At 55.0% G+C, this 25566-nt stretch overlaps 1 protein-coding gene across 1 annotated transcript in view; it reads right to left on the bottom strand.

Annotated features, from left to right (window-relative positions):
• The window catches only part of LOC134557129 (collagen alpha-1(I) chain-like), a 79773-nt gene extending 57616 nt beyond the window's left edge, over window positions 1-22157 (bottom strand). Inside the window, exon 1 of the mRNA XM_063409804.1 lies at window positions 22033-22157. Coding sequence (XP_063265874.1) covers window positions 22033-22114 — 82 coding nt within the window. The 5' untranslated portion in view covers window positions 22115-22157. The remainder of the gene's footprint in view (window positions 1-22032) is intronic.
• Between the last annotated feature and the right edge of the window lie 3409 nt (window positions 22158-25566).

Genomic DNA, 25566 nt, shown 5'->3' with positions numbered 1-25566 from the left:
GGGTGGACACCAGCAGGAATTTCTCCATGGAAAGGGAGATTAAACATTGGAAAGGTCTGCTCAGGGGGAGTCCCGATCCCTGGAGGTGTCCAAGGAAGGCCTGGACGTGGCACTCAGAGCTCTGGGCTGGGGACAAGGTGGGGACCAGGCACAGGTTGGACTCGGTGATCTCAGAGGTCTTTTCCAACATAAATGATCCCGGGATTCTAATCCGGCTGCTGTTTTATTCATGGCAGCCACAAAACCAGAGCGTGTTTTCCCTACCCTGGCTGATTCCCTAATCCAGACCTGGCAGGAGCCCTCAGCTGAGCCAGAGAGGCTCAGAGCACCCCCAGATGAGGCAGAGACATCCCGGTTACATCATCCCAGAGCTTCCCCTTCCCTGTGCTCAGCACTCTGCCTGCTCCACTCCTGCCACCCAGCCTGGCACCCCCAGCCCTCTCTCTCACGTTTTATCAACCCCTCTGCAGTGGGAGACAAACTGCCCGGGGGCAGGCGGGGGAGCCAGACAGACAGACAGCTCCATTTGCCAGGCTTGGTAAGAGCCAGTGACTTCAGCCAGGCTGAAACCAGAGGATGCCCTGGGAAGGGCTGGCTCAGCTCCTCTGCCTGAGGGAACGCTGAGTTATCACATCAGGACAGGCAGAAATCCCATCTGGAATTCCCTGTGCCCTTGGCCTCGTGCCCCCAGCCCCACCACACACCCCGGACGCAGCACAGAGGTGCCAAATTCCCCCTCAGGTCTGCTTGGACTCAGACAAACTCACAGGTAAGAGGAGATATGAGAAGCAAACTTCTCAGAGAAGCAAACTGAGGGGATTTAACCCCAAAGCCTGCGGTGAGCAGGACCCCAGAGCTGGTGATGGGAGATCCAGAAACCCCTCGGGGGGCAGGATGGCAGCTGCCTTCACTTTTAAACTTGGCCTTCCTGCCAGCCTGCAGGGAAAACCTGGAGAACATCACTGAGGGGTGATCAATGGCCCCAAAAGCAGAGGGCAAACCTGACAGAGACGGGTGCACCCAGCACTGCCCTCCCCTGAGCTGGGAAAGAGCCTGAGGCCAGCAGCCAGGGGACATGCAGGGGACACGGGGCTGGGTGTGAGGCTGCCAGGCTCCTGCGCTGTGCCAGCGGGCACACGGCCAGTGCCCAGCCATGTCCGGGCTGCTGGGCACGGTCTGCTGCCTGCCCAGCACTGGTGGGAGCCCGGGGGAGCCTGTGGGGAACTGCAGCTCCCAACTGCTGGCAGGGAAAGGAAACTCCTGTGTGATCCTCTCAGGAGTGTGGGGCTTGTTCCAGGACTGGCCCTTCTGCACCTCTGTCCAAACCCACCCCAGCTCAGGGACACCCTTCCTTTGCCCTGCCATCCCCCAGCCAGGACATTGTCCCTCTAAAGGATGGCCACAGGTCAGTGCAGGGTTGATTTTAGCTAAAATGCAGCCACCTCATGCTGCAGCCTCCACTCTGGGGACACTGCCATTCCCTGAGGAGGACCAAGGCCCGTGCTGAGGGACAGACAGACGCTGCTCCTGGGAGCCCAGGGGGCAGCTGCACCTGCCTGAGCTGAGCTTTGCACCACAAGGGCCTCCCCCAGCTCCTGTCACTCCGGTGGGACCAATTCCCACCCCAAACTGGCACCAGTGAACTCCATCAGAGAGTTTTGACTGCAGGACAGCCAAGCCCCCAGCTCCTCACAGGGATCCAGTTCTGCTTCCTTTGCTTCATGAGCTGCTGTTTGGAGGGTCAGAGCTCAGATGTTCAAATCCAGGAGCTGGGTCAGTGTCTGGAGGCTGCATTTGGCCCCTGGGCATTGTTTTCCCTGGGGGATGTGCAGGAACAGAGCAGGAGTGAGAGGAGGAGGCACCAGAGGCTCATCCCAGCACAGCCTGGGCCAGAGCAGGGCAGGAGTCCCAGCCCTGGTCTTCCCCCCTGCTCCCTTCAACACAGCTCCCAAGAATAAAAAAACCAGATTAAAAATGAGTGTTTCCCAGCCTGAGCAGCCTCCATTTCACAGCCAGACAGTGCTCAGATTTTCACCCCAGGCAAAACATGTGCACATTTGTGATTCACTCCGCGCCGGCAGCTGCCAGGTTTCTGTACAAACGATTGAATTGTTGTGGTTTCAACCTTGACTCGACTCCCAAATGCTCCTCCAAGCTCCTTTGACAGAGCTCATCACCTCCCACCTCTCCCCCGCCACTGGTATTTTTACACCCAAATTATCTTTGGGTGCCTGGGAGCTTTCAGATTCCCTGAGGAGCTGCTCCAAGCCAGGAGCTGCTGCTTCCCCGGCTGTGGGAGGCACTGAGAGCCCCAACCTAAAGATTTCTTCCTGTAAACTCCTTTCACCAGCTCAGGTCGAGCCCACAGTGCTGGAACCAGAGCAGCTCAGGACGCTCTGGGCAATAAACATTAACCAGGATTTTATTCATGTGCAGAGAAGCTGCCAAACACCAAAAATGGTGCTGGAGGCACCACTTGGCCAAACCCCTTGGCCAAGGAGGGGCTGAACCCTCTGGAGCTCCCTGGGCCAGATCCTGGGCTGAGGAGGCTCCACAGCTGGAAACTGGGATGAGGATGAGCATGGATGGGGATGAAGGAGCTTCCAGCACCTTCCAGTGTGATGAGATCCCGAGGAGGACACAGCACAGGGGCCAACCTTTAGGCAAAAGCCCCTTGCTGGATGGGGACACCTCCATCCCTTTTTTCCTCTCCAGGGTACAAAACCCTCTTGTTCCCCCTGAAATACCTCCTACCCAAAGCCTGGCTCGTGCCCATTCCTGTATTTTCTGCTTCAAAGGCTGCATCCCACCATCAGTGATGATTTCCCAGCTCAAACCAATTTGCCTTTCTCTCTCTTTTTTTCACCAACCTAAAGAATTTCCCAGAGGGGTTTCTTGTTTTGTTTTGTTTTAATGCAGTAGAACCCAGAAGAATGTTTTTTTCCCCCTCAGAACTCCAGTTTTTGAGCCTGGATTATTTATCACAAGTGAAGTTGAGAAGGGCCCAGCTCAGACACGCTCCCCCATCCCCTCTGCACTGGGAATTGGGTGGGTTTGGGGAGAGCCCCAGACAGAGCTGACAGTCTAGTTTGAACAGCAGGGATGTCTCTGACTTGCAAAAAAAGAAAAAAAAAATCTGCTCTTCATTCCTCCCTCTGCCTTTGAGTGGGGGAAAACATTTGTTAGTGATTCATCACTTCCCTGAGCAGCCCAGACTGAGGAAAGGATGGATTTGGGATGTGGGGGAGCTCTCAGGGTTAAAGGGAATTGCTGGAAAGAAATCGTGTTCTGTTTTTTCAAACAGAAAACCTTCCCAATATTTGAGGGAAAAAAAAGAAAAGAAAAAGAAAAAAAGGAAAATGAGTCAGCCCAGAAATGAAAGGTTTCACCTCTGTGGATGAGCTGCCTCTTTCTTGTTTTCTTTTATTCAGTGCAAGTTCACTTTAATTGACTGAAACTGTTTGAAAGTGAAAATTCAGTGTTATTTTTAACCCCTGGAGATGACAGGACATTTCCTCCCTCCCCCAGTAAAACACTTTTTGGGGTTTTTAAAACTCTTTTTCACAAACCCCAGGAAACCCAACAGTTTTTACAGGCTGGAGTTTCACTCCCACTTCCTGATTGGAAGTTTTCCACCTGATCAGACCCAGTTTCACCAGCCCTGCTTCAGCCCCCACCAACTCCACCGAGCTCCAGACTCCTGAGCCCATCCTCCCTCAGTTCTCTGCTCCTTTACCTGGAAGCAGCTGACCTGAGGAACACCCCCAAGCAGAGAATTCCTCTATATTCTTCTATTCCACATCTTCTGTTCCAGCACCTGAGAATCCTCTGGATTCTCTCATGTCTGACAATGCAGCCAATATTTTGCTGCATCTCCATTCCACCTCATTTTCAAGCCACCTCCAGAACAAAAAACTCTGGAGCAGTGAAGGGGACCCCTGGAATTCCCACCTTTATGGACACACACAGCTTGGAAAACACCGGGACATCACCTATAATCCACCCTGGAATGCTGAAAAAGAAGAAGAAAACCTAAATAAATTCACCAATCTGACTGGAAAAGAAGGATTTCCTAAACTAAACCAGTATTTCACACAGTGCCCCCAAAGTGCCAGGAATTATTTTTTAAGCTGTATCCTGTATCCAGTGTCACGGTGGGAGAAATCCTCCTCCTGGTGGAAGCTTTCAAGGTTTCTCTTTCCAGTGAAAACATTCCCAGCTGGTGAAAAGCAATCCTGGCCACCTGGCTTTGCCTCTCAGTGCCAGGAGGGAGGAGAGCCATGCCCAAGTGTGGGTCAGGGGGTTTTCCATGGATCCTGGGGGTGATGTCCCTGGGCTTTGGGAGCTGCCCAGCCTTGGATGCCACCCTGGGCATCCCTGGCAGCGCTGTCCAAAGGCTCCTGGAGCTGTGGCAGCCTCGGGGCCGTGCCCATTCCCTGGGGAGCCTGGGCAGTGCCAGCATCTCTGGGGGAAGAACCTTTCCCTGCTCTGCAGCCTGAGCCTGCCCTGGCCCAGCTCCAGCCATGCCCTGAGTGCTGTCCCTGGTCAGGAGAAGGTTCTGGATCAGGGCTGGGCAGGGCAATCCTGCAGGAGCTGCAGTGGGGGTGACACCTCCAGCCCCCCCAGCAGCCCTGTGGGACCAGCAAACCCCTGCCCCAGGGAGAGCCAGTGTCAGCACAGCATCCAGAGCTGGGAAAGGCACCCCCTATCCCCTAACCCTGGACTCCCCCATTTTCCCCCCAGGAACGTGCCAGGGAAGCCCAGATGTCCCCAGGACAGATGTGAGGTGCAGGCACAAACACCAGAGCAGGTGACAACAGTGACTCTGCAGTGGGCCTGGCCCCAAGGAAGGAGAGGGTGGAAGGACTGGAACCCCACCAGATAGAAATCTGTAAAATCCCTCTGCACATCTCACTCGAGAGCTCTTGGATGTGGACAAGCCTCTGCTGCTGCACAACTCTGCTCCTAGGGGCTCTCCCAAAAATATCCCTGAAAAATGAACCACTCTGCAAAGCTCCCTGAGAGCCTGGAGAGCTGCAGACACCACGGGATGGCTGCTCCTGCTCCCACACCTGCATTTCCTGAGGGCACAAAACCTCACTTTCCTGTCTAACTCCAGCAATTCCTGCAGGATTTATCCAGCCAGCAGTGAGCAGCTCTCGCAGGGCTCCTGAGTTTGTGTTGCAGTCATCAGATTCAATATCCTGGAGATTGCTGCAGCAGCGCTCCCGCTGGGCTGGAGCAGTGTTCCAGCCTTCCCAGCACACTCCAGTGCTCTGGGAGCAGCAGGACCACATAAAGGAATGGCTTTGCTTCTTTTTTCCTGGTTTGGAAGTGAAGCAAACAAAGAAAAGAGAGGTAAAAAATGGAGTTGGCTTGAACTGCTGTGCCGTTCCCATCAAACCTGCGGCAAAGGAAATGCTCCATGGGATCAGCTGAGCCCTGAATATTGAATTCTTTTAACTCACTGTAAAGTCTGACAAAACAAGGTTAAATCACACACCTGCAAAGCCACGGGGCTGCTCCCTCTCTGCCACAGCCAGAGACCAGGACATTGCTGCAGGATGTGCACAGGCTCAAATACCTCTTCTCCCTAAAATATTGGGATTCCTGCATTCCAAGAGTCTGCCCAGCCCTCCTGAGCCCAACCATCCCCACAACTCTGCCAAGGCCACCACTAAGCCATGTCCCCAAATGCCACCTCCACACAGCTCCTAAATCCCTCCAGGGATGGCACTCCTCCACTGCCCTGGGCAGCCTGGCCTGAAAGCCCTTCCCACAAAGGAATTTTTCCTCATTTCCAATCTGAACCTGCCCCAGTGCAACCTGAGACTGTTTCTTCTCATCCTGTCAAGACAGAGCAAGGAGCAGTTTCTTTTCTAGGGAAAACCACAGGGAAGGGAATGGGATTTCCATTCCTGGGCGAGCACCAGGGAGCACCATGTGATGGTGTTTGGCAGCAAACTGTGGGTCACAACGAGGACAAACCCCAGCTGGGGTGTGGGGGATCCTGAGGAGCTGCAGGAGGAGCTCCAAAGACAAGGAATTTAGGGCATGGTTTTAAACACATCAGCCATCAGTCATCTCCTGGTTCCTGCACCCTGCTCAGAGCCAGCAGCTCTGGGATGTCTTTGAGATGACAACTGCTGATGTGAAGGCTTCAAAAAAAAATCCACCTACTCTCCTCCAGGCTTAACCCACTTCTAGGTGCGAGCTGAGAAAAGTCCTCTCATTTATCCCAGCACAGGAACACTCATCTCCATGCTGTGGTAATTCCTGTCCCTGGCTTCCTGGCAGTCAGCTCTCCTGTATGGACAGGGCTGGAAAGCAGCAGCAAACAGGGAATCATGGAATTGTTCAGGCTGGAAAAGCCCTCTGAAGTCACTGGGTCCAACTGTACCCACAGCACTGCCAAGGCCACCACTGACCCAGGTCCCCAAGCGCCACTTCCAGGGATGGGGACTCCAAAACCTCCCCGGGCAGCCCCTTCCAATGTCTAACAACACTTTCCATGGAGAAATTCCTGCTGGTGTCCACCCTGCCCCTCCCCTGGCCCAGCCTGAGGCTGTTCCCTCTCCTCCTGTCCCTGTTCCCTGTTCCCAGAGCCCGACCCCCCCGGCTGTCCCCTCCTGTCAGGAGTTGTGCAGAGCCACAAGGTCCCTCCTGAGCCTCCTTTTCTCCAGGCTGAGCCCCTTTCCAGCTCCCTCAGCCTCTCCTGGGGCTCCAGACCCTTCCCCAGCTCCGTTCCCTTCCTTGAGTAGCAGCAATTCCCAGGAGTGGATCATTCCTGGCTGCCTGAAGCCCCTTTGGAGCAGGGAGAGGGGGTGAGGACAGTCCCCATCAGGCAGGCTCTGGCTGCTTTATCAGCCCACTTATCTCAGCCACTTCCAGCCCTATTCTGTTTCCAGTCAGCATCCCCGACCCGCTCTGGCCTGTGGGAATTCCAGTAAAAGCCTGGAAGGAATATAAAAATGAAAGAAAAACACATTCAGGGAGATTAAAGCTGGGAAAAGGCAGCTAACTGTGTGAAGAGGAGCAGGGTTCCTGTTCTCACATCACGCCGGGTGCAGAGGGCCTGGGGGAGGCTGAGCCCGGGGAAGGGGCTTCCCACAGCCAGGTCTGGGTGCAGGAATTGCTCTCCTCTGATGCCTTCAGTTTTATCTTCCATGTATTTCACATTCTGTGCTGCCCAGGGGTGCAGCTCTGAGCTCACACTCAGGGTCACTCAGCTCTGCACAGAGCAGGGACACAAAACAAATCCTTTTGCTGCTGCACACCAAGGACAACTTTCAGCCCAAAAGCACAAACAAGGGGGGCTGAAGGGAGGAACAAGAAGGATGGGACCTCACAACCTGAATCTGTAATTGGACAATTAAACCCCAATATGCAAATGGACCAAAACTTATAAAAGTGTGAGACCTCGTGACCAGTCAGCCATTCTGTGACCATTCTGGGCCCATTTTGTGCCCATTTTGTGTCACCTTGGCTGTAGCCCTGGTCAGGTTCCTGTCCTGCCCAAGGTGTATCCTAAAGGCCTATCAATAAATATCTCCTTTATTCTCTGGCTCTGTCCAGTCTCTGTTCCAGGTCAGCCTTCCCAAGGCATCACCTGCCCAGGGAGCTCTGTGTGTGCCCCACACGTGCTGCCCTGCCCAGGGCCCCTCCCCAGGCCCCAGCAGCTCTGTCCCCATTCCCCGAGTCCCAGCCACAGCTGGAGGGAGCCCAGGGCCACCACAGGGTCCCAAAACCGGGAGGAAATGTGAATTGGGATTGTGAGCAGCTCCTTGGAAATCAGCTGGGCCATCCCTGAAAGGCACAGGAGCGAGGTGAGCAGCTCCACGTGTCCCACTGCCTTCAGAGAGGAGTGATGAAAGGATGACTAAATCAAAAATCACCATCAGAGTGAGCAGAGCAGCAAAGGAGGTGACTGTGCTCCTCTCATGGGACTCCATCCATTACAGGGGTTCCCCTCTGGGGTCCCCAGCACAGCAAGGACCTGGAGCTGCTGGAGAGATCCAGAAGAGGCCATGGAGATGCTCCAAGGGCTGAAGCCAGACTGGGAGAGCTGGGGATGCTCACCTGGAGAGGAGAAGGCTCCAGGGAGAGCTCAGAGCCCCTGCCAGGGCCTAAAGGGGCTCCAGGAGAGCTGGAGAGGGACTGGGGACAAGGCATGGAGGGACAGGACACAGGGAATGGCTTCCACTGCCAGAGGGCAGGGATGGATGGGAGATTGGGCAGGAATTGTTCCCTGGCAGGGTGGGCAGGCCCTGGCACAGGGTGCCCAGAGCAGCTGTGGGTGCCCCTGGATCCCTGGCAGTGCCCAAGGCCAGGCTGGACAGGGCTTGGAGCAGCCTGGGACAGTGGGAGGTGTCCCTGCCCACGGCACGGGGTGGGACCGGATGAGCTTTAAGTTCCCTTCCCACCCAAACCATTCCAGGATTCCATGAAAACCTTCCTTGGGTCAACATTGATCCCATCCCTACCAAGCTGCCGCAGAGCCATGTTCACAACCTGCTTCTGCACACTGTTTCTCAACGGGGAAAATAAACACAGCAAATTAAAAATAACAGCACAGGAGTTGTTTTAATTAGGATCAGGAGGTCATTGCAGGGTGAATTCCCAGCTGTGCCCACTCCCTGGCCTATTGTTCACATTGCAGAGTGTTCACAGACACCTTCCTGGGCAGGAGAAACCAGAACTGCTGGGGAGGAGAATTAATGTTCTCCAACATGGACAGGATCCTCTGGACTGAAAATCCAAGCCCAGTTCAGGATAAAAACCACGGAGCTGCTCGGAGTGGGCCCAGGGCCTTGGAGCTGCTTTTGGGAGCACTCCCACTTGCTGCTGCAGAGATTTAATGCTCCAGCTGCTGGACTCATTAACAGCCCTAAACCTCTCTTTAATTAAACTTCCTGAGCCTCACAGCCATACAGAAAGGCAGGGGAAACCTGACTGCTCGTGGGTCAAGCACAAAAACTGGATGCAAAAAGTTCAGGGGAAATTTTTATTATTTATTCTTTTAAAACATTTTTGTTGTTGGGGCAGGGGGCTGGGGAGGTTTTGGGATGGGATTTGTTTGGGGATTTTTGGGGGGGCTTAGTTTGTTAGTTGGGGGTTTTTGTTGTTGTTGTGTTTGTTTTTGGAGGGTTTGGGGGTTTTTTAGGGTTTTTTTAAGCCAGGAGCCTATGATCCCATCTGGAAAATGATCCAGGCCCTCTCCATACTCAGGGGGATGCCAACGTCCACCCACCACACCCCAGCCCTGATGAAAGCTTCCATCTCCTCATTAGTTCTAAGACCAGTGCCTGCCCCCCTCCTGCCCAAGCCCAATCCTTCTCCCTGGCTGTAGCACCACACTCAAGGATGGCCCCACCCATGCCAGACGGGGAATTCACGCCTGCAGCGACCCATCCTAGAGAGAAACCCATCACCTTCCTCCAGAGACACCTCCAGACGGGTTCTGGGCAAGGAGCAGCCCCAGGGACAGCCTTCCCAGCTCCCAGCAATTTCTGGGGTGGGGATCCATCCTCCCCCTGCCCCCAGCCCTGCCGAACATCTCAGGGACCTCTTGGCTCTCAGGATGGATGAATCCTCCCCCACAGCCCAGAGTCACCCGTGGGAAAGGAGGAACCTGTTTTCCTGTTTTCCCCTTCCTGCACTGTCAGGATGGGACGGAGGCACCTGGGTGTCCTTGTGCTGGTCTGCAGCTCAGCCCGTGGCACATCCCAGCTGCTGCAGGCCTCAGGAAGGGATTAACCAGAACCAGAAGGTTTCCTGTCCAAAAGGTCCCCTAAAATGCACTCCAGGAGTGCACAGGAGCCAAAAGGGGATCAGGCTGGAGCCATCCCGGATCCCTCCTCCCCCTGTGACACTCAAACCTCCAGCACAGCCCCCAAACCCTCTCCCTAAGGAACCTTTTCCCAAGCAGTTGAAAGGGGCAGGGATGCTGGGGCCACCCCTGTCCTGAGGGGGTCCCTTTGAGGGTGTCCCCACCACCACACCACGGCCAGAGAGGGAACACATCCCAAGGAGGAGCCTGGAGAGACCCCCAGCCTGGAGACTCCTGGGCAGCACGTGCCTGCCAGATGCTCCCGTTCTGCAGCAGGGGAGGGGAGCAGGGCTCGGGGTCACCAGCCATGCCTGACTGGCTTCGTGGAGAAGGGGCCGTGCAGGGGGAGAGGGAGCCGGGAGGAAATACCAGCCTGGGGGAGGAAAAGCCAGCCTGGGGGAGGAAAAGCCATCCTGGGTGGATTCCCGGTCACGTTTGCACGTGTCTGGCTCAGGAGAGGCAGGAAGCTGCAAGGGATGGGGGTCCCTGGGCTGAAAGGAGGAGGCAGAGCAGCCCCACACGCTGGGGCAGCCGGGGATGCTCCTCCCTGCATCCCTTGGGTGCCCTGGGGAGCTGCAGACGCTCAGTTTGGGCTCAGCCTCCTCCCCCTTTGCCCCTTCCCTTCTTTGTGAGGGTGAAATGCTGCCTTGGGAGCTGCAATTCCCACAAGTTTGACAAAGCCTGGAGCTGTCTCCGTGCCCTGGGATGGAGTGGAGTGTGCCAGCCCTGTCTCCTTTGCCCATTCCGGTATCAGTTGGCTCCTGGCCCTTGGCAGGAGGAAGCTGCAGCCTCTGACGTAACCCCAGACCCTTCTCCCCAAGGCTTGAGACCAAGTTAAACAAAACCAGACTGCAAATCTCGGAAACAAGAGCCCAGACATAAAGGAACAGCTTTGGAATTGCCACCCCTGTGGCACAGGCAAACACTGGAGCCAGGTCCAGGCCCCTGGGTCAGGATGGAGCTGCCCAGAGCAGCTGCACAATCTCCACAAGTCTCTTCCAAGGTGAATTATGCCCTGAAAAAGTCTAAAACACCTCCTACCCCTCCTGCCACTGTACAAACACACTTGCAATGTCCCAACAACCATGAAACTGGATTTTATAGCAGCCCAACTATAATTGGTCTCATTACAGAGACCAGCAGGAGCTACACCAGTAACACCAGTTAGTGCTGCTGGAGCACCATCACACCCTGCCCACCAAGAGCCATGACCACCTGGTACATTTAAGACAGAAAAATATAAAATCTGAATCATGAAATGACAACAACCACAAATACAACCTCTAAGCACTGCCTCCTACAACTGTGCCTGGGATCAACAGCATTTTTCCTGCTTCAGTTTAATTTTGGGTCACTTTTTCTAAATCAGCACTCAAAAAATGGTGATAGAGGGATCACTGAGTGTGGGAACTTCTCCTATTCCTGCAGGAAAAAAAAAAAAACAACTCCTCTGTGATCTGGCCCAGAGCAGCTGTGGCTGCCCCATCCCTGGCAGTGTCCCAGGCCAGGCTGGATGGGCTTGGATCACCCTGGGATGGTGGAAGGTGTCCCTGCCCATGGCACGGGGTGGGATGAGATGATTTTTCAGGTCTCTTCCTATTGGAACTCTAGAGGCTGAAAATTTCAGGCTCTATGCTAAAAGGCACTGACCCTCAAGCAAGTTCTGCATTTGGCCTGGGGCCATGGAACAGGCCCCCAAAATTGAGTGATGGCACTGGGGTTGTGGGTGTGTAGTTTGAATGGTATTGTGTGATCTCACAGGGTGAATGAATTAGAATTTAAGGTTTTAGTATACAGTAATGTGTGTGAGTCAAGATGGAAGACTTTGGGCATCTTCTGGGTCCTTCTTCTTCACCTTCTTCTTCACGGGTTTGTGTGGTTTTTCCTAATTGGGTGAAAAAAGGCTGCATTGCAGACCTTGGGTGGTCATTATTGTGTCAAAAGTATAAATAATAGAGGTGTCATCGCATTATTGGGTAATTAGCACTTCGAAGACCTTGGAAAGAGTTAGAGACAGAGCCATTCCTGCCTTGTTAGCCAGAACTCTCAACTCCTGAGACTGTGCTTTAGATAAGAATTAACAAACACTGAGTCCAAACACAAAAACCACACCCTGTGCATTAATCCCAGCTCTAACACGAAGAAAAGACAGCAAGAATCCTCACACCTTCCCACCCAAACCAGTCTGTAATCCCACGTTTCTGTGGTCTGCTGTCCTACAGAGAACAGGCCAAAGAAGATCTCCGGCTTAATTCCTACTTTAAGACCAACAGTTGTGGTTGAATTTGAAAAAACATCCTTCCCTTTAGGAAAAACATCTCATCTGGATTTAAAGCCTTGCCAGCAGCTGGAACTGCCACAACCCAGCCTTGGGGTAGGCCAGGAGCAGATGAAATAATAAATACACGAAACATGTGGGTTTGTTAGAGCTGACGTGGGAGTCACAATTAAAACCAGCAGAGCTGGGGGAGAAAATTAACAGCACTTTTACTGCAGAAGGTGAAGGGTTTGCAGGATTCCCCACAGCCTCCTCAAACAGAGAGGAAAACCACAAGTGAGGCATTCCAGGATGAATTAATGTGGATTCAGAGCTCTGTGTGCCCCGGGCAGGAGCCTGAACTCTGCTGCAGGAAGAGCTGCTGAGGAAGGGGGTGCTCAGAGCCTTTTGAACAGCTTCAAGGTTTTCCCTGATACACAGGGAACCATCAGGGCCTCTGCATGGTCGGTGATTGTAGAAGAGTGTCCAGGAGGGATCTCTGGGCTCCAGCAGCTCCTCTAACATGCAGTTATTGCACAGGGTCGTGGGTAATAAAGAGCCAAGCTTAAAGCTGCTGGGCACAGCTAAAAGCTGCCTGAGAGACTCTTAAGTTCTGGTTACAACACATTCTATCTTCTTCTGTACTGAATATGCTAATTTATGACATCCAACCAGTAAAAGACACAAATCCTATAGAATCTACATACAATCTGTTAGAAGTTCTACATTCCCATACTGTGTTACATTTTAAACCCTAAAAGCTGCTTTTAGACCCCTTTTTTCCTTCTCTGCCAAACTGGCAGGGTCTCCCTGACCCTTGGACTCTTTAGCTTGCAGCAGTATCCCTTCTGTTTGCCAGGGACATTGTTCAATCCACAGGGACCTTCCCTTCAGCCCACTCAGCCATTGTCTTTCCAGTTGTTCAGTAACTGACTGGTTTGGAATCTTATACATCAAAACTCACCTTCGTTTCTATTTCACTGGTAGGTTTCATATTCTCTGACTCTTTTGACAAGCCGTCATATTTGTGAGATTTCCCTGTTTCATCTTCCCCTGCAGGTGACCTTCCAGGAGCTGCCCAGTGGGAGCAGGGTGGCTTCTGCTCCCCACAGGTGCACGGGGAGATCACAGGGGAGATCATGGAAAATCCTGAGTTGGAAGGACCCACCAGGATCACCCAGCCCAGCCCCTGTCCCTGCACAGACCCCACCAATCCCACCCTGGACATCCCTGGCAGCGCTGTCCAAAGGCTCCTGGAGCTGTGGCAGCCTCGGGGCCGTGCCCATTCCCTGGGGAGCCTGGGCAGTGCCAGCACCTCTGGGAGACTTCTAAGCTCTTTAAGTCCTCCAAACTCCACATCCAGAGTGTGAACCCTGTGGTTCTCTCTCTTTGTCCCTTTTCTTTGCAGCTCACTTTAGCTCCACACTCCTCACAATGTCGCCAGCCAGGCCATGGGGGGCCACATGGCACGATGGACACCATGTCCTGTCCCTTGACAGGAACCCCACCCCCATCTTTAATTTGCCATCCTCAAAGCCGAAACATCCACAAAGCTCCAGGAATGAAAAAAAAAAAAAAAAAAAGGGAAAAGAGAAAGAAATAAAAAGCACAGGAGTTGATTAAAAATCTGCTCACACAAAAGTCGCTGCCAGAAACTGAGATCTGACTTCAAAACTCCTCTGCATCTCTAACGACCTTTTAATAGCTCTCATTACAGAACATCTCCCTCAGCCCTGCCAAAACAGAGCCCAGCATTTCCACAGGCAAAGCCCAGCTGTTTCATTGATCCAGCCAGGACTTCAAACACGTATTAATAACGCAGCTCTGTCAAACGAAAGGTTCCACTCCCGGGTGCTGCTGCCTTCCTCGGATGGCAGCTCGTTTAACCTGCCTCTTTCATCAAGCATTTCCCACTCCCAGCGGGAGCTGCCGTGGAAAATGTGGCTCAGAAAGGAAGGTTCAGCAGCAGGGAAGCAGAGAAAGTAATTAATAAAATGTATCTCTTTCACTGTGAGCAGAAATTACCTGGCTCATGTATTTCAAATCTTCAGTAGAAACACATTTAATTGTTTATAGAGGAAATCAGAGAATGATGGAATGGTTTGGGTGGGAAGAGAACTTAAAATCATCCAGTGCCACCTCCTGCCATGGCAGGGACACCTCCCACTGTCCCAGGCTGCTCCAGCCCCAGTGTCCAGCCTGGCCTTGGGCACTGCCAGGGATCCAGGGGCAGCCACAGCTGCTCTGGGCACCCTGTGCCAGGACCTGCCCACCCTCACAGGGAACAATTCCTGCCCAGTCTCCCATCTATCCCTGCCCTCTGGCAGTGGAAGCCTTTCCCTGTGTCCTGTCCCTCCCTTGTCCCCAGTCCATCTCCAGCTCTCCTGGAGCCCCTTTAGGCCCTGGCAGGGGCTCTGAGCTCTCCCTGGAGCCTTCTCCTCTCCAGGTGAGCACCCCCAGCTCTCTCACACCCCAAATCCCCTCAGCTCTGGGTCCCACAGGATATTGTGCTCTCTGGTCCCCACACCTGGGATTTCTTCTACTCCTCCTTGGATTTGGGGACCTTTCAGGGATGGGTCATGTCCCCCTCAGGCCATGCCCTGCCCCATGGCAGCTTCTGCTGCTGGGATGTGCTCCAGGGAAGTCCTCAGGTCCTGCAGGGCTCTGCTGGGACTGGAAGGGCACAAACCTGGCCCTGCCAGGGGTGGCAGGGAGGGAATGCTGCAGTGACAGACAGAGCACGCTGGCAGGATCACAGCCCTGCTCCCAAACACGTCTGGCAGGTTAAAAAAGGAAGAAGAGAGGAGCTAATGGAAGCAAATCCCTGCCTGGCTGTGTTTTCCCAGCTCAGACCCCAGCTAAGAGCAGCAGAAGGAGGGGAGGAATCTGTCTGTCTGTCTGTCTCACACCAATCCCTGCTGGACAGATGGGAGAGAAGCACCACAGACACCCAGGGCCATGCAGTGAGCACCCAGGGAGCCCCAGCCCTGCTCCGTGGCACAGGGACCCCAGCCCACGGTCCCCACTGTGCTCCCAGCCCCGCAGGCTGGGCATGTTCCCTTCCCAGGAATCCCCACCGTGGTTACTGCACGGTCATGGAGAAGAGGGCAGAGCAGGCTCGGTGCTTGGCTCAGTCCCAGGCAGACTCCCAGAATCCCAGGAAGGTTTGGGAGGAGTCCTTGGAAGGACCCTGGGAAGGAACCCTAAGGATCACCCAGTTCCAGCCCCGCTGTGTCACCTCTGCAGTGACATCCCATGAGCTCTCCCCATCCCAAAGCCGTGGGATGCTCAGGGACACCGGGAGCTGCTCCCATCAAATCTCCCTGAGGAGCCGTGGGGAGGATTCCGGGCCTTTCCCCGCACTGCTCCCAGCTCCCTCCCTTCTCACCAGCTTTTCCTTGTCCCTCTGTCCCGCCCTGTCCGTCCGTGTCCCTCTGTCCTGCTGTGTCCCTCTAGCCTGCCGTGTCCCTCTGTCCCACCCTGCCCCTCTGTATTGCCCTGCCCCTCCGTCCTGCCCTGTCCCTCTGTCCCGCCCTGTCCCTCTGTCCCACGCTGCCCCTCTGTCCTGCCCTGTCCCCCTGTCCTGCCCTGTCCCTCTGTCCTGCCCTGTCCCCCTGTCCTGCCCTGTCCCCCTGTCCTGCCCTGTCCCCCTGTCCTGCCCTGTCCCTCTGTCCTGCCCTGCCCCTCTGAATTGCCCTGTCCCCCTGTCCTGCCCTGTCCCTCTGTCCTGTCCTGTCCCCCTGTCCTGCCACGTGCCGTGTCCCCCTTGTCCCCGGCCGCCGCGGGATCAGCGCGCTGTGCCCTGAGGTGGCTTTAACCCCTCGGTGATCACACTGCCGGCAGCGCCCGCAATTAGTGCTGCACTAATTACCGCCGCTGCGGCACAGGAACGCCCTGTCAGGGTTGAGGTGCGCCGAACAGAAGCCGGGTTTTGTCATTTCGTAGCTCTCTTGAGTTCCTGGAGTGGCAAAGGCACGGGAGGAGGATGCTGAAGTCCTGGAGAGGTTTTGTTGGGGTTTTTTTCCCTAATTGCTGACCCCGAGAGAGCAAAGCTTTCCAGCCGAGCGCTCCTGGCGGGCTGAACGAAGCCTCGGCACAAAGAGGGCACAGCGGGGACACGGAATCCCTTTGCCACCAGCCGCGGGCAGGAAGCGCTTCCCTCTGCCAATGTCCCCAGGTGCCCCCGCAAAGCAGAGCCCGCGGTGCCCCCGAGCTGCCGCATCCCACCGAGCCAGGGATGCTCAGCCCCTCCGTGGGATGGGAGGGAAGGGGACAGAGCCGGCCTCGGCAGCCGGGTTTGTCTGCAAACAGCGAGCAAAGCACCAAAACCCCTCCTAATCCTGTAATGGGGTGGTGGGCTGGGTGAGCAGCCTCTCCTTAGGGGAAGGAAATGGGGCTCCTGTGCTCAAATCTGTCCCCCAACACTGCCAGGGCCCACAGGAGCAGCTGCAGCCCCGTTTTGCAGCAGCCTGGAAAGAGCTGCAGCACCAGCACAGCCCCTGCCACACCCCACAGCTTCCCGTGGAGGAGGGATCCGTGTGGGTCCCTTCCAGCTCGGCATATTCTGTGATTCTGGGACTGATTCTGTGACTGATTATGTGATTCTGTGATTGATTGTGACTGATTCCATGATTCTGTGATTGACTCTGTGATTCTGTGATTGATTCTGTGACTGATTCTGTGATTCTGTGATTGATTGTGACTGATTCTGTGATTCTGTGATTGATTCTGTGACTCTGTGATTCTGTGACTGATTCTCTGACTGACAGATTTTGTGATTGATTCTGTGGTTCTGTGGTCCTTCCTCACTCCCTGCAGAGCTGAGCCCTGAACCTGCACCCAGCAGGGCCACGAGGCCCCAGCCCAGCACCCAGGAATCCATTGCCATCCCCCAGCTCTCCCTCCCAGACAAGCCTCAGGCCCCCAAATCCCTGAGGAGCAGATCCCACAATCTGCAGTGTCCAGGGAATGAGCCCTCCTTGAGGCTGAGCTGTTAAACCATTCCCAGCTCCTGCCAGGGCACCCCAGCCAGGATTCCTGGCCCACCCAGGCAGTGCCAGCCCCAGGCTGGCTGTGAGAGCCGTGTCCTGTGTATATAAACACAGAAATCTGTTCAGAGCACATCCTGAACGCTCACAAAGAGCTGCAGCCGCCCCAGCCGGGGAGGCACCGACGTTACGTCACCCCACGGCCAGGACCTCAACCAGGAGCAGATGGCGGCTCCTCCTGCAAGGAATTAGGAGCTTTTTGGGAGCCTGCCCAGAGGAAAGAGGTGTGGGCAGCCACTCCGAGCTGCTTCTCACTCCAAACTCTGTGTCTGCCCCCGCAATCTTCCACCTAAGCCCAGCCTGGCTTAGTTTGGGCTTGACTCTGGGAGCTGGAGGTCCTGCCAGGGTTTGGGCAAGGTTTAGGTGTGACACTCAGTCCAGACTGTCCTTTTTCCCATGGGAATGGTGTTTGTATCCTCCAGCTCAGCTCCTGGTGAGCTGATCTGATCCCAAGCCTGCAGGGTGCTCCATTACACTTCTCTGGAAAATCCTCCCCTAAGGAGCAGCACTTGAAATCCTTCCCCAGCACTCCAGAGTTTAAATGGAATGATATGGGATCATTTCCTCCTACTAAGGTGCAGAAAATGGAGGTGAAAGCAGCTCTGGCATCTTTCTGTGCTCTGTGGTGACACAGGGGACGTAGGCTGTGAGTGCCAGAGCCAGCTCAGAGCCAGGCCTGGATCTGAAGGGAAAGAGGCTTTAGGAAATGAGGCTTCTGCAGAAGTTTCAGGTTTTTAACTTGGTCTAATCTGGAGGGATCTCATGGGGATGCAACCAAACCCCAGCTCTGCACTCCAGGAATACCAACATATCCTGAAGACAGGGATCCGTGGGATGGCTGGGAAGCTTGGGCTGGAAGTTTTCAAATAATCCAGAATGAGACAGACTTAAAACAGAGAGAGACTTTTCAACCCAAACAGCTCCAGCTGGGCAAAGTAAACAGCAGAGCCCAAAGCCCATCCCAGCAGCTGGGTCTGGCAGGCCAGGATGGATGTGACCCACCCTCAGTGTCCCTGCATCCCCCCAGTGTCCCATCCCTCAGGGCCTGGCCTTGTGTTGTGTCCCCTGGCACCTCGGGGAGGAGGTAGTGACAGGGGGGACAGCAGGAGAACGTCCCCCATGTGCCACATCCCGAATGCAGGGCCAAGTCCTGGGTCAGCACCTTCTCCTCCAGACGTGTCCAAGGAAACTGGGGGGCACTTCCAGGCTGGAGTGCCCAGAGCAGCCAAGCCAGAGGCACCTGGGGGTGCCAAGGGCAGTGCCAGGGGGGTACAACCACACAGCCCAAAGGGAGCAAGAGGACTACTGGAGGGAAAGCAGGAACTCAGCTCCTCCCTACTCCCAAATAAAAGCACCAGAGGATTTTAGGGAAAAAACTCTTTCACCCTGCAGAAACTAGCTGGAAAATGATGCTCAGCAAATGCAGAGCTCAGATAAGGGAGCCCTTCAAATGGATCTGAAGCACAAACCCAGGCAGGTTTTATCCTCCTCCCTCTGGAGCACAAAGAGGAGCCCACGGAGGAGCTCAGGGATAAAAGCTGGATTGTAAAAATATCCTGGTGCACTCTGTCTGGGGTTCCCTGAGAGCCCCCAGGGTTTGGTTTTTCATGCCCTGCCCTCCCAGGGCAAATCCTCAGGGGAAGGCTCCCAGCTGCTCTGTGTGCTGGGGGCACAGGCAGTGACCCCTGTGTTTATTCCACTTTAAACGCACAATTTAGGGTCTTGTCAAGGGGAAAAAAAATGGTAATTCCATATAATTGCCTAATTAAGGACGTCATGACACTCCATAGAATGGAGGGTCAGATGGAAAAGACACACAGAGCACAAATCCGGGATTTGTGGATTTTTAAGAAGCTGGACTTGGAACTAGTTAAGATTATCAGCATCAGGCCCAGACATAAACATGATTTAATATAAATAAATATATTTTTATATATAAATATATATAAAACACATGCAACTGTACATGGACAACAGTGATACAACACAATTTATATGTAATTCTCCATATTTCCATCAGGTTCAAAGTTTCATTTACCAAGTCCATGTGCACATTCCCAAAAGACCTCAGACTTGAGGACCTTGCACAATGCTGGAGCCAACATTTTGGAGTCTCAGACCTCCAGCAGGAAAATTTCCTGAAAATCTATTTTTCCCCCAAACCTCAAGTAACAAATGCCACCTGCAGGAGCCAAGCCATGCATTTTCAGATGCATCCCTTAATTAAGCAGATTTTAACTGGACGACTCCAGCTTTAATTAATGGCAAATTGTTCGTGCCCTTTCCTTTTTGGATCTCATTCCCAGGGAGGATTTTCTGGGTTGATTTGGGGCAGTTTTGTGTTTAGCAGAGTGGAGTTGCAATTATCCTTCACTGCATTCTGTGAGGGAAAAGGGGCTCCCACTGGGCTCCCACTGAACCAAGGAGCTTCCACTTCCTCCTCCTCCTTAACCAGAGCATCCCAGGAATGGTGGGGGCAGCTCAGCAAAGCCCTGGAGACCCCCAGGTTGTGAGGACAGGAAGGGGCAGCTGGGCCTCATCCCATCCCACAGCATCCCTCATCCCAAAATCCCTGCCAGTGCCAACCCCGCCCCGGACCCACAGCAGTGCAGGGCAATTCTGAGGAATTGTTGCAGCTCCTGGCATAAAAACAACCAGAGGAGGCCACGAGGCTGCTCCAGAGCTGGAGCCCATCTGCTCTGGAGCCAGATTGGGAGAACTGGGGGTGCTCACCTGGAGAGGAGAAGGCTCCAGGGAGAGCTCAGAGCCCCTGCCAGGGCCTGAAGGGGCTCCAGGAGAGCTGGAGAGGGACTGGGGACAAGGGATGGAGGGACAGGACACAGGGAATGGCTTCCACTGCCAGAGGGCAGGGATAGATGGGAGACTGGGCAGGAATTGTTCCCTGTGAGGGTGGGCAGGCCCTGGCACAGGGTGCCCAGAGCAGCTGTGGCTGCCCCTGGATCCCTGGCAGTGCCCAAGGCCAGGCTGGACACTGGGGCTGGAGCAGCCTGGGACAGTGGGAGGTGTCCCTGCCCATGGCAGGGGTGGGATGGGATTTAAGGTCCCTTCCAACCCAAATCCTTCCAGGTTTCTATGAAACCACAAAAAATAGACAGAAATTCAATAACTGCTCCCTTAAAAATCCACCTCTCCACCATTGTCAGGCCAGCTTGGTGCTCCAGGTGACACTTGGTTTAGAGTTCATGGGATGGATTTGATTAAGGATAAGGATAAGGATATGGGATATGGGATATGGGATGTGGGATGTGGGATGTGGGATGTGGGATGTGGGATGTGGGATGTGGGATATGGGATGTGGGATATGGGATATGGGATATGGGATGTGGGATGTGGGATGTGGGATATGGGATATGGGAGATGGGAGATGGGAGATGGGAGATGGGAGATGGGAGATGGGATATGGCGTATGGGATATGGGAGATGGGATATGGGATATGGGATATGGGATATGGGATATGGGATATGGGATATGGGATATGGGATATGGGATATGGGATATGGGTGAGCTGCAGTGGGAGCTGTGGTCACAAGGGACAGGACACCAGGAACACCAACAGCTTCCTGCCCAACCCAGAGAACCAGGAGCAACAAATCGCCCTGTCCTGACTGAGCTGGAGGGAGGGAAGAAGACAGGGATCTTTATTTCCTAAGAAATGGATCCCAATTTCCTTCCAAGCCTAAGGTGCCACGTGCCATGCTGGCTCTGCCGTTCTGGAGCCAAGGGGGCACAGAGCCTCAGCAAGGTCCCACCAGAGCCCAGGCCCAGCTCCAGTCATGAGCTGCTCTCCCCTGGCACTCGCCCCACGCTCCAGTCATTCCCCACCTGCCCCGGGAGCAGTGCTCAGGGCAGGCAGCCAGGCACAGCAGTGCCACGGTCCCTGCCTCAGCTCCCGAGGCCAAGCCCAGCCCCACGGGCAGGAGTGCAGCCAAGCTCAGCAGCCTGCTGCCCCTCGCTCCCCATCCTGCCCCTGGAGGGAGTTTCCTGGAGCTGTGCCACCACACAGGCCTTGCCTGGAGCAGAACTGCTCATCAGTAGGGACTGCCTGGGGAACACGAGCCTCAGCCTTAAAGAAGTGTCTTGGTTTAGGCCAAAGCCCAGGAGAACCCCATGCTTGGAGGATTGCACCGTGCACCAGTCAGATCTGCAATAAAACCTGAAAACTTTCCTGAGCTCAGGACCTTCCCCAGCCTGGGCTGCCGTGACCAAAGGGCAAAGCCTCACACCTGGATGCTGCTCAGCCAAAGGTGAGGGTGGCAGGCCCTGGCACAGGATGCCCAGAGCAGCTGTGGCTGCCCCTGGATCCCTGGCAGTGTCCAAAGCCAGGCTGGACAGGGCTTGGAGCAGCCTGGGACAGTGGGAGGTGTCCATGGCAGAGGATGGACCAAGTTAAGCTTTAAGTTCCCTTCTAACCCAAACCAGTTTTGGATTCCGGGATTCTGCGATGTGAGAGACACAAGAAGCCACACACAAATCCCAGCACCCGCGGCTGCTCTATCCCGCAGGGAGAGGGACCCACAGCCCGCTCCAGGCACCCTGTGACACAGGGACACCGCAAGAGGGTCCCTGGTCCCTGCCGGCCCCCAGCAGCTCATGGGGGACGCCCCTCGCCGTGGGCGAAGCTTTTTTGCCGCACAACATTTTCGGCTGCCCCGTGGTAGGGACGCCGGGGCACCTGGGGGGTCCCCTTCACGCCCACGCCGCCGCATCCCCGCGGAACCCCGGGGCTCCCGGCCGAGCCCCTCTCCCCTCTCCCCGCTCGCCACTCCGCGCCTCCCAGCGCATCCCACCGGGGACCGCCCGCATCCCTGCCCGGGATGCTCCCGCCGCCCGCCGGCCTCGCCGAGCCCCCAGCGACCCCCGGGACCGCCGGTCCTACCTGTGTCCAGCCCGGAGCCCGGCTCGGGGGCCGCCGGGCACAGGGACAGGGCGCAGAGCAGCGCCAGCGCCCCGCCGCGCATCGTGCCCGGCGCCGGCCCCGCCGCATCCCGGCCCCGCCGCCGGGACAGGCACGGCCCCGGCCCCCGCCCCGCCCCCGGCCCCGGCCCCCGCCCTGCCCGCACCGCCCCGGGGCTGGGTCCCGCATCGCCCCCTCCCCAGCACCGCGCTGCCGGCGCCCCCCGGGGATGAGGGTTTGGGGTGAGGGTCCTCTTTCCCCGCCGTGCAGGGCTCCGCGGGTGGCAGACGGACAGACAGACACACCCCAGACACACGCACACCTCCCGCGGCTTCTGCAGGGGCTGCTGACACCCCGCCTGTGCTGGTTTGCCCTGCAGAGGTACAGGAGACATCCCACATCCTCCCTGCCCCAAAAACTCACTGCAAGCGTTTCTCGGGGTGCTTCACCCCCAGCTGTGCCCAGCTCCCCTGGGGTACCCTGCTCCTGCAGGAGGGAGGACAGAGCAGCTCCTGCCCTGGCGTTTTGGGGTGAGCGAGGCACCCCGGTTCTCCAGTGAGAGCTGGGCCGGGTGGAACCCCTCTTTCCTTGGGTCTGGGCCAGCCCAGCCCCCTCTGAGATCACAGGGGTTAATCTGCCCCAGGCCGGGTCCTCCCCAGCCACGCCACCCTCCCAGTGGGTATTTGCAGACTCACCCCAACAGTGAATCCCCCCAGTGCCCACCCCAGGCCGGAGTGCTGCCCCACAGCAGAGCCCACCTGGGCAGCTCTCCAGGGGCACAGACCCTGCAGCTGGAGCCCCAGGGTGGGACAAAGCCCTGGGTGCCCACAGATGCCCTGGGGGGGTTGGCTCGGGCTCATGGGGGAGGCAGGCTCATTCCCAATCCATGATAATATTTTCCCTGCACAGAGACACAAAAGGCTTGGGAAACTTCAGCAAGAGACAGGCAACCAAACTGCAGCTGGACATCCCTGCCAGGGAGCAGGAGATGCTCAGGGGTGACACCCAGCTGTCATTTGCTGGTGAATGCCACACCACGGCATTGGGAAAGGAGATTCTGGAATCCTCACCTGAAATCCTGATTGCTGCTTCAGACACGAGCCAAGCTCGGTGCCAAACGCGCTGTGCCCACCTCTCTCTGCCCCCTCCCAGGTGCTTCCCCTGCCACACTGGCTCGGCTTGCCAAGGAAATGAAGGCCAGAGACACTCCAGGAGCCTTTGCTTTGCCGGTACAGGACTTTATTTGTCAAGAACATGTGACACGGGTTTGCCTTTCCTTCTGGAATCCCACGGACTGATTCCCTTGGATGTGACTGTCTGTCACAGCAGCACACGTCCCATCCTTGGCATGTCCTGCAGCCCATCCCTGCTGGGGGGGACTCTGCCCCTCTGCTCCTTGCACATCCCATCAGGTCTGGTTTAGGTGGATCACCTGCAGAACCAGATCTTTTTTAGGTGGATCACCTGCAGAACCAGGTCTTTCAAACACTCTCCAATCCACGAGGAGGAAAAACCCTTGTCAGATTCCCAGGATTACTGTGCCACAGTCCTGTCTCTCAGCTCAGCATCCTCTCTTTAACCACCCTTGCATTTGCTGTATCCAGTGACACAAACACATCCACGCCCCTCCTCAGCCCTCTGTGAGAAAATTCGGGTTTCCACCCCTGCAATGTGTCAGACTTTTCTGCAGGAGTAGCTGGACAAGGACCATGCCTCCTCTTCCTCCTCCTCCTCCTCTGTTTGTGCCGTGCTGGGCAGAAAAAAAGGCTGCCAGAACCCAAAAAATAATAAAAACAGACACAGACAAAGCCAGGGCTGGGATATTCTGTTTCAGAGCAATGACAAAAAGTGGAGGTGAGGCTAAAATGAATGAACTCCAGTTATTGATGCTGTTTGCTTTGAATTTACAGCTCTGCTCCACCAGCTTGTTCCTGCCTTCCTCCTTGGGTGGAGGGGCTCCATTCTGCATTTCCATCCCTTCTCTCAGGGTTGGTTTGCTCAGATCTCCATTCTCAGCTGACTCACCCACCCCAGGACTGCACCCCCAAATATCTGCACACCTTTATCAGAGCCCCCAGTGCATCACTCACTGCCATCCCTCAGTCCCCAAGCTTCCAGCATTTCTCTTACTGCTCTTCCCTTTAAATCCTCCCCAAATCAATTCCCTCCGAGGGAAATGCCAAATTCCCACTTGCCCCTCCTCACTGGGATCCTACTAAAAACCTGTGGATGTGAAAAAAATCCAGCACATGCCAGTGACTTCAAACATGAAGGAAGAACCAGAGCAACCTTAACCTTGTCCTCACTTGCTGGGTCACCTTGGGCAATTTAGTCCCTTTCAAGGGTCTCAAGTGACTTTTTTTTTTAAATCACATAAAAATGCAAAATTTGCCTCTTCTGCAAAATAGTTTGGAATGTGCTGAGTGCCAGCATTGAGTTGAGGTTTGTTATCACGATCAGGCACTTTCTGAAAACGGTGTTTTCACAGCCTGGAAAATATCAGGAGATCTGCTCAGGCTCAGTAAAGAGGGGTGAATCCATGGGATGAGTAATCTGTCACCTTGGAGAGGATGTAGGAGTCTGAAATGTGGCTGGAATGAGGATTCAGCAGATGATCCCAGCTTTTCATGCTCCAGGGAATAAAAAAAAGCCAAATTACCTGAGCTCCTTGAACTCAGGTGTGCTCAGCATCTCACCCTGAGTTTTCTGCATCCTAAGACAAATATTCCAGGGAATGACTCTCAAGCCTTTTGAATCAGTGTTTTTCCCTTTTTTTTTTTTTTTTTTTTTTTTTTTTTTTTTTTTTCTCCCTAGAAAGTAGAAAAAGCCAGAAAATGCTACCCCCTAACGGCACAACTGGGTGTGGGGTGCTGGCCTAGGAAAAGCTGATCCAGGTTTTATCCACAGGGAATAAAAGGGAGGGAAATCGTGGGGTCTCTGCTAGAAAGATGTGCCCTGGGGAGAAGAGAGCTTGTGCAAACACCCTGACTGCAAAATGTCCCACCAGGAATGGCATGAAGAACAAAAACCAAGCCATTTTTGGGATTCAGCTGCACTCAAACCCAGAGGTTCCAACTCCAGATCTTGGGTGTGGGATCAGGGATCCTGCCTGTTCCAGCTCCCTCAGCCCAGGGCTCAGGCAGGCCCTGGAGGAGCTGATGGGTTCATTGCTGCCTTGGACCCAAAGAACACTGCTGCAATAAGGAGAAAGAAAGGAAAACCAAAATACTTCAAAAGGGTAGAGAGTCACCAAAAGGCTTTTAGGATTTTAAAACTCTCCTGGGGTTGTAAAGTGAGTTTGGAGGTCTCTGTGATCCAGGTGGGAAGGGAGGGTTGCTGAGCTGGTCCCCCAGGCAGATCCCAGCTCCCCAGGTGCTTGTGGTGAAGCAAATCCTGCAGGGTCCCTTTGGCAGGGGGGACACTGATCCACACATTCCCAAATCCTCCACTTCAAACCTTCCCTTGCACCCTGCTCAGAAACCTCCATTTCATGTTTTTGGGGGATATTTCAAAAGC

The sequence above is a fragment of the Prinia subflava genome, chromosome 12, assembly GCF_021018805.1.
Source record: "Prinia subflava isolate CZ2003 ecotype Zambia chromosome 12, Cam_Psub_1.2, whole genome shotgun sequence".
In the NCBI taxonomy this organism is placed as follows: Eukaryota; Metazoa; Chordata; class Aves; order Passeriformes; family Cisticolidae; genus Prinia; species Prinia subflava.
Note: the sequence above shows the minus strand (reverse complement) of the source record. Positions and strands in the feature narration are given on the sequence as shown.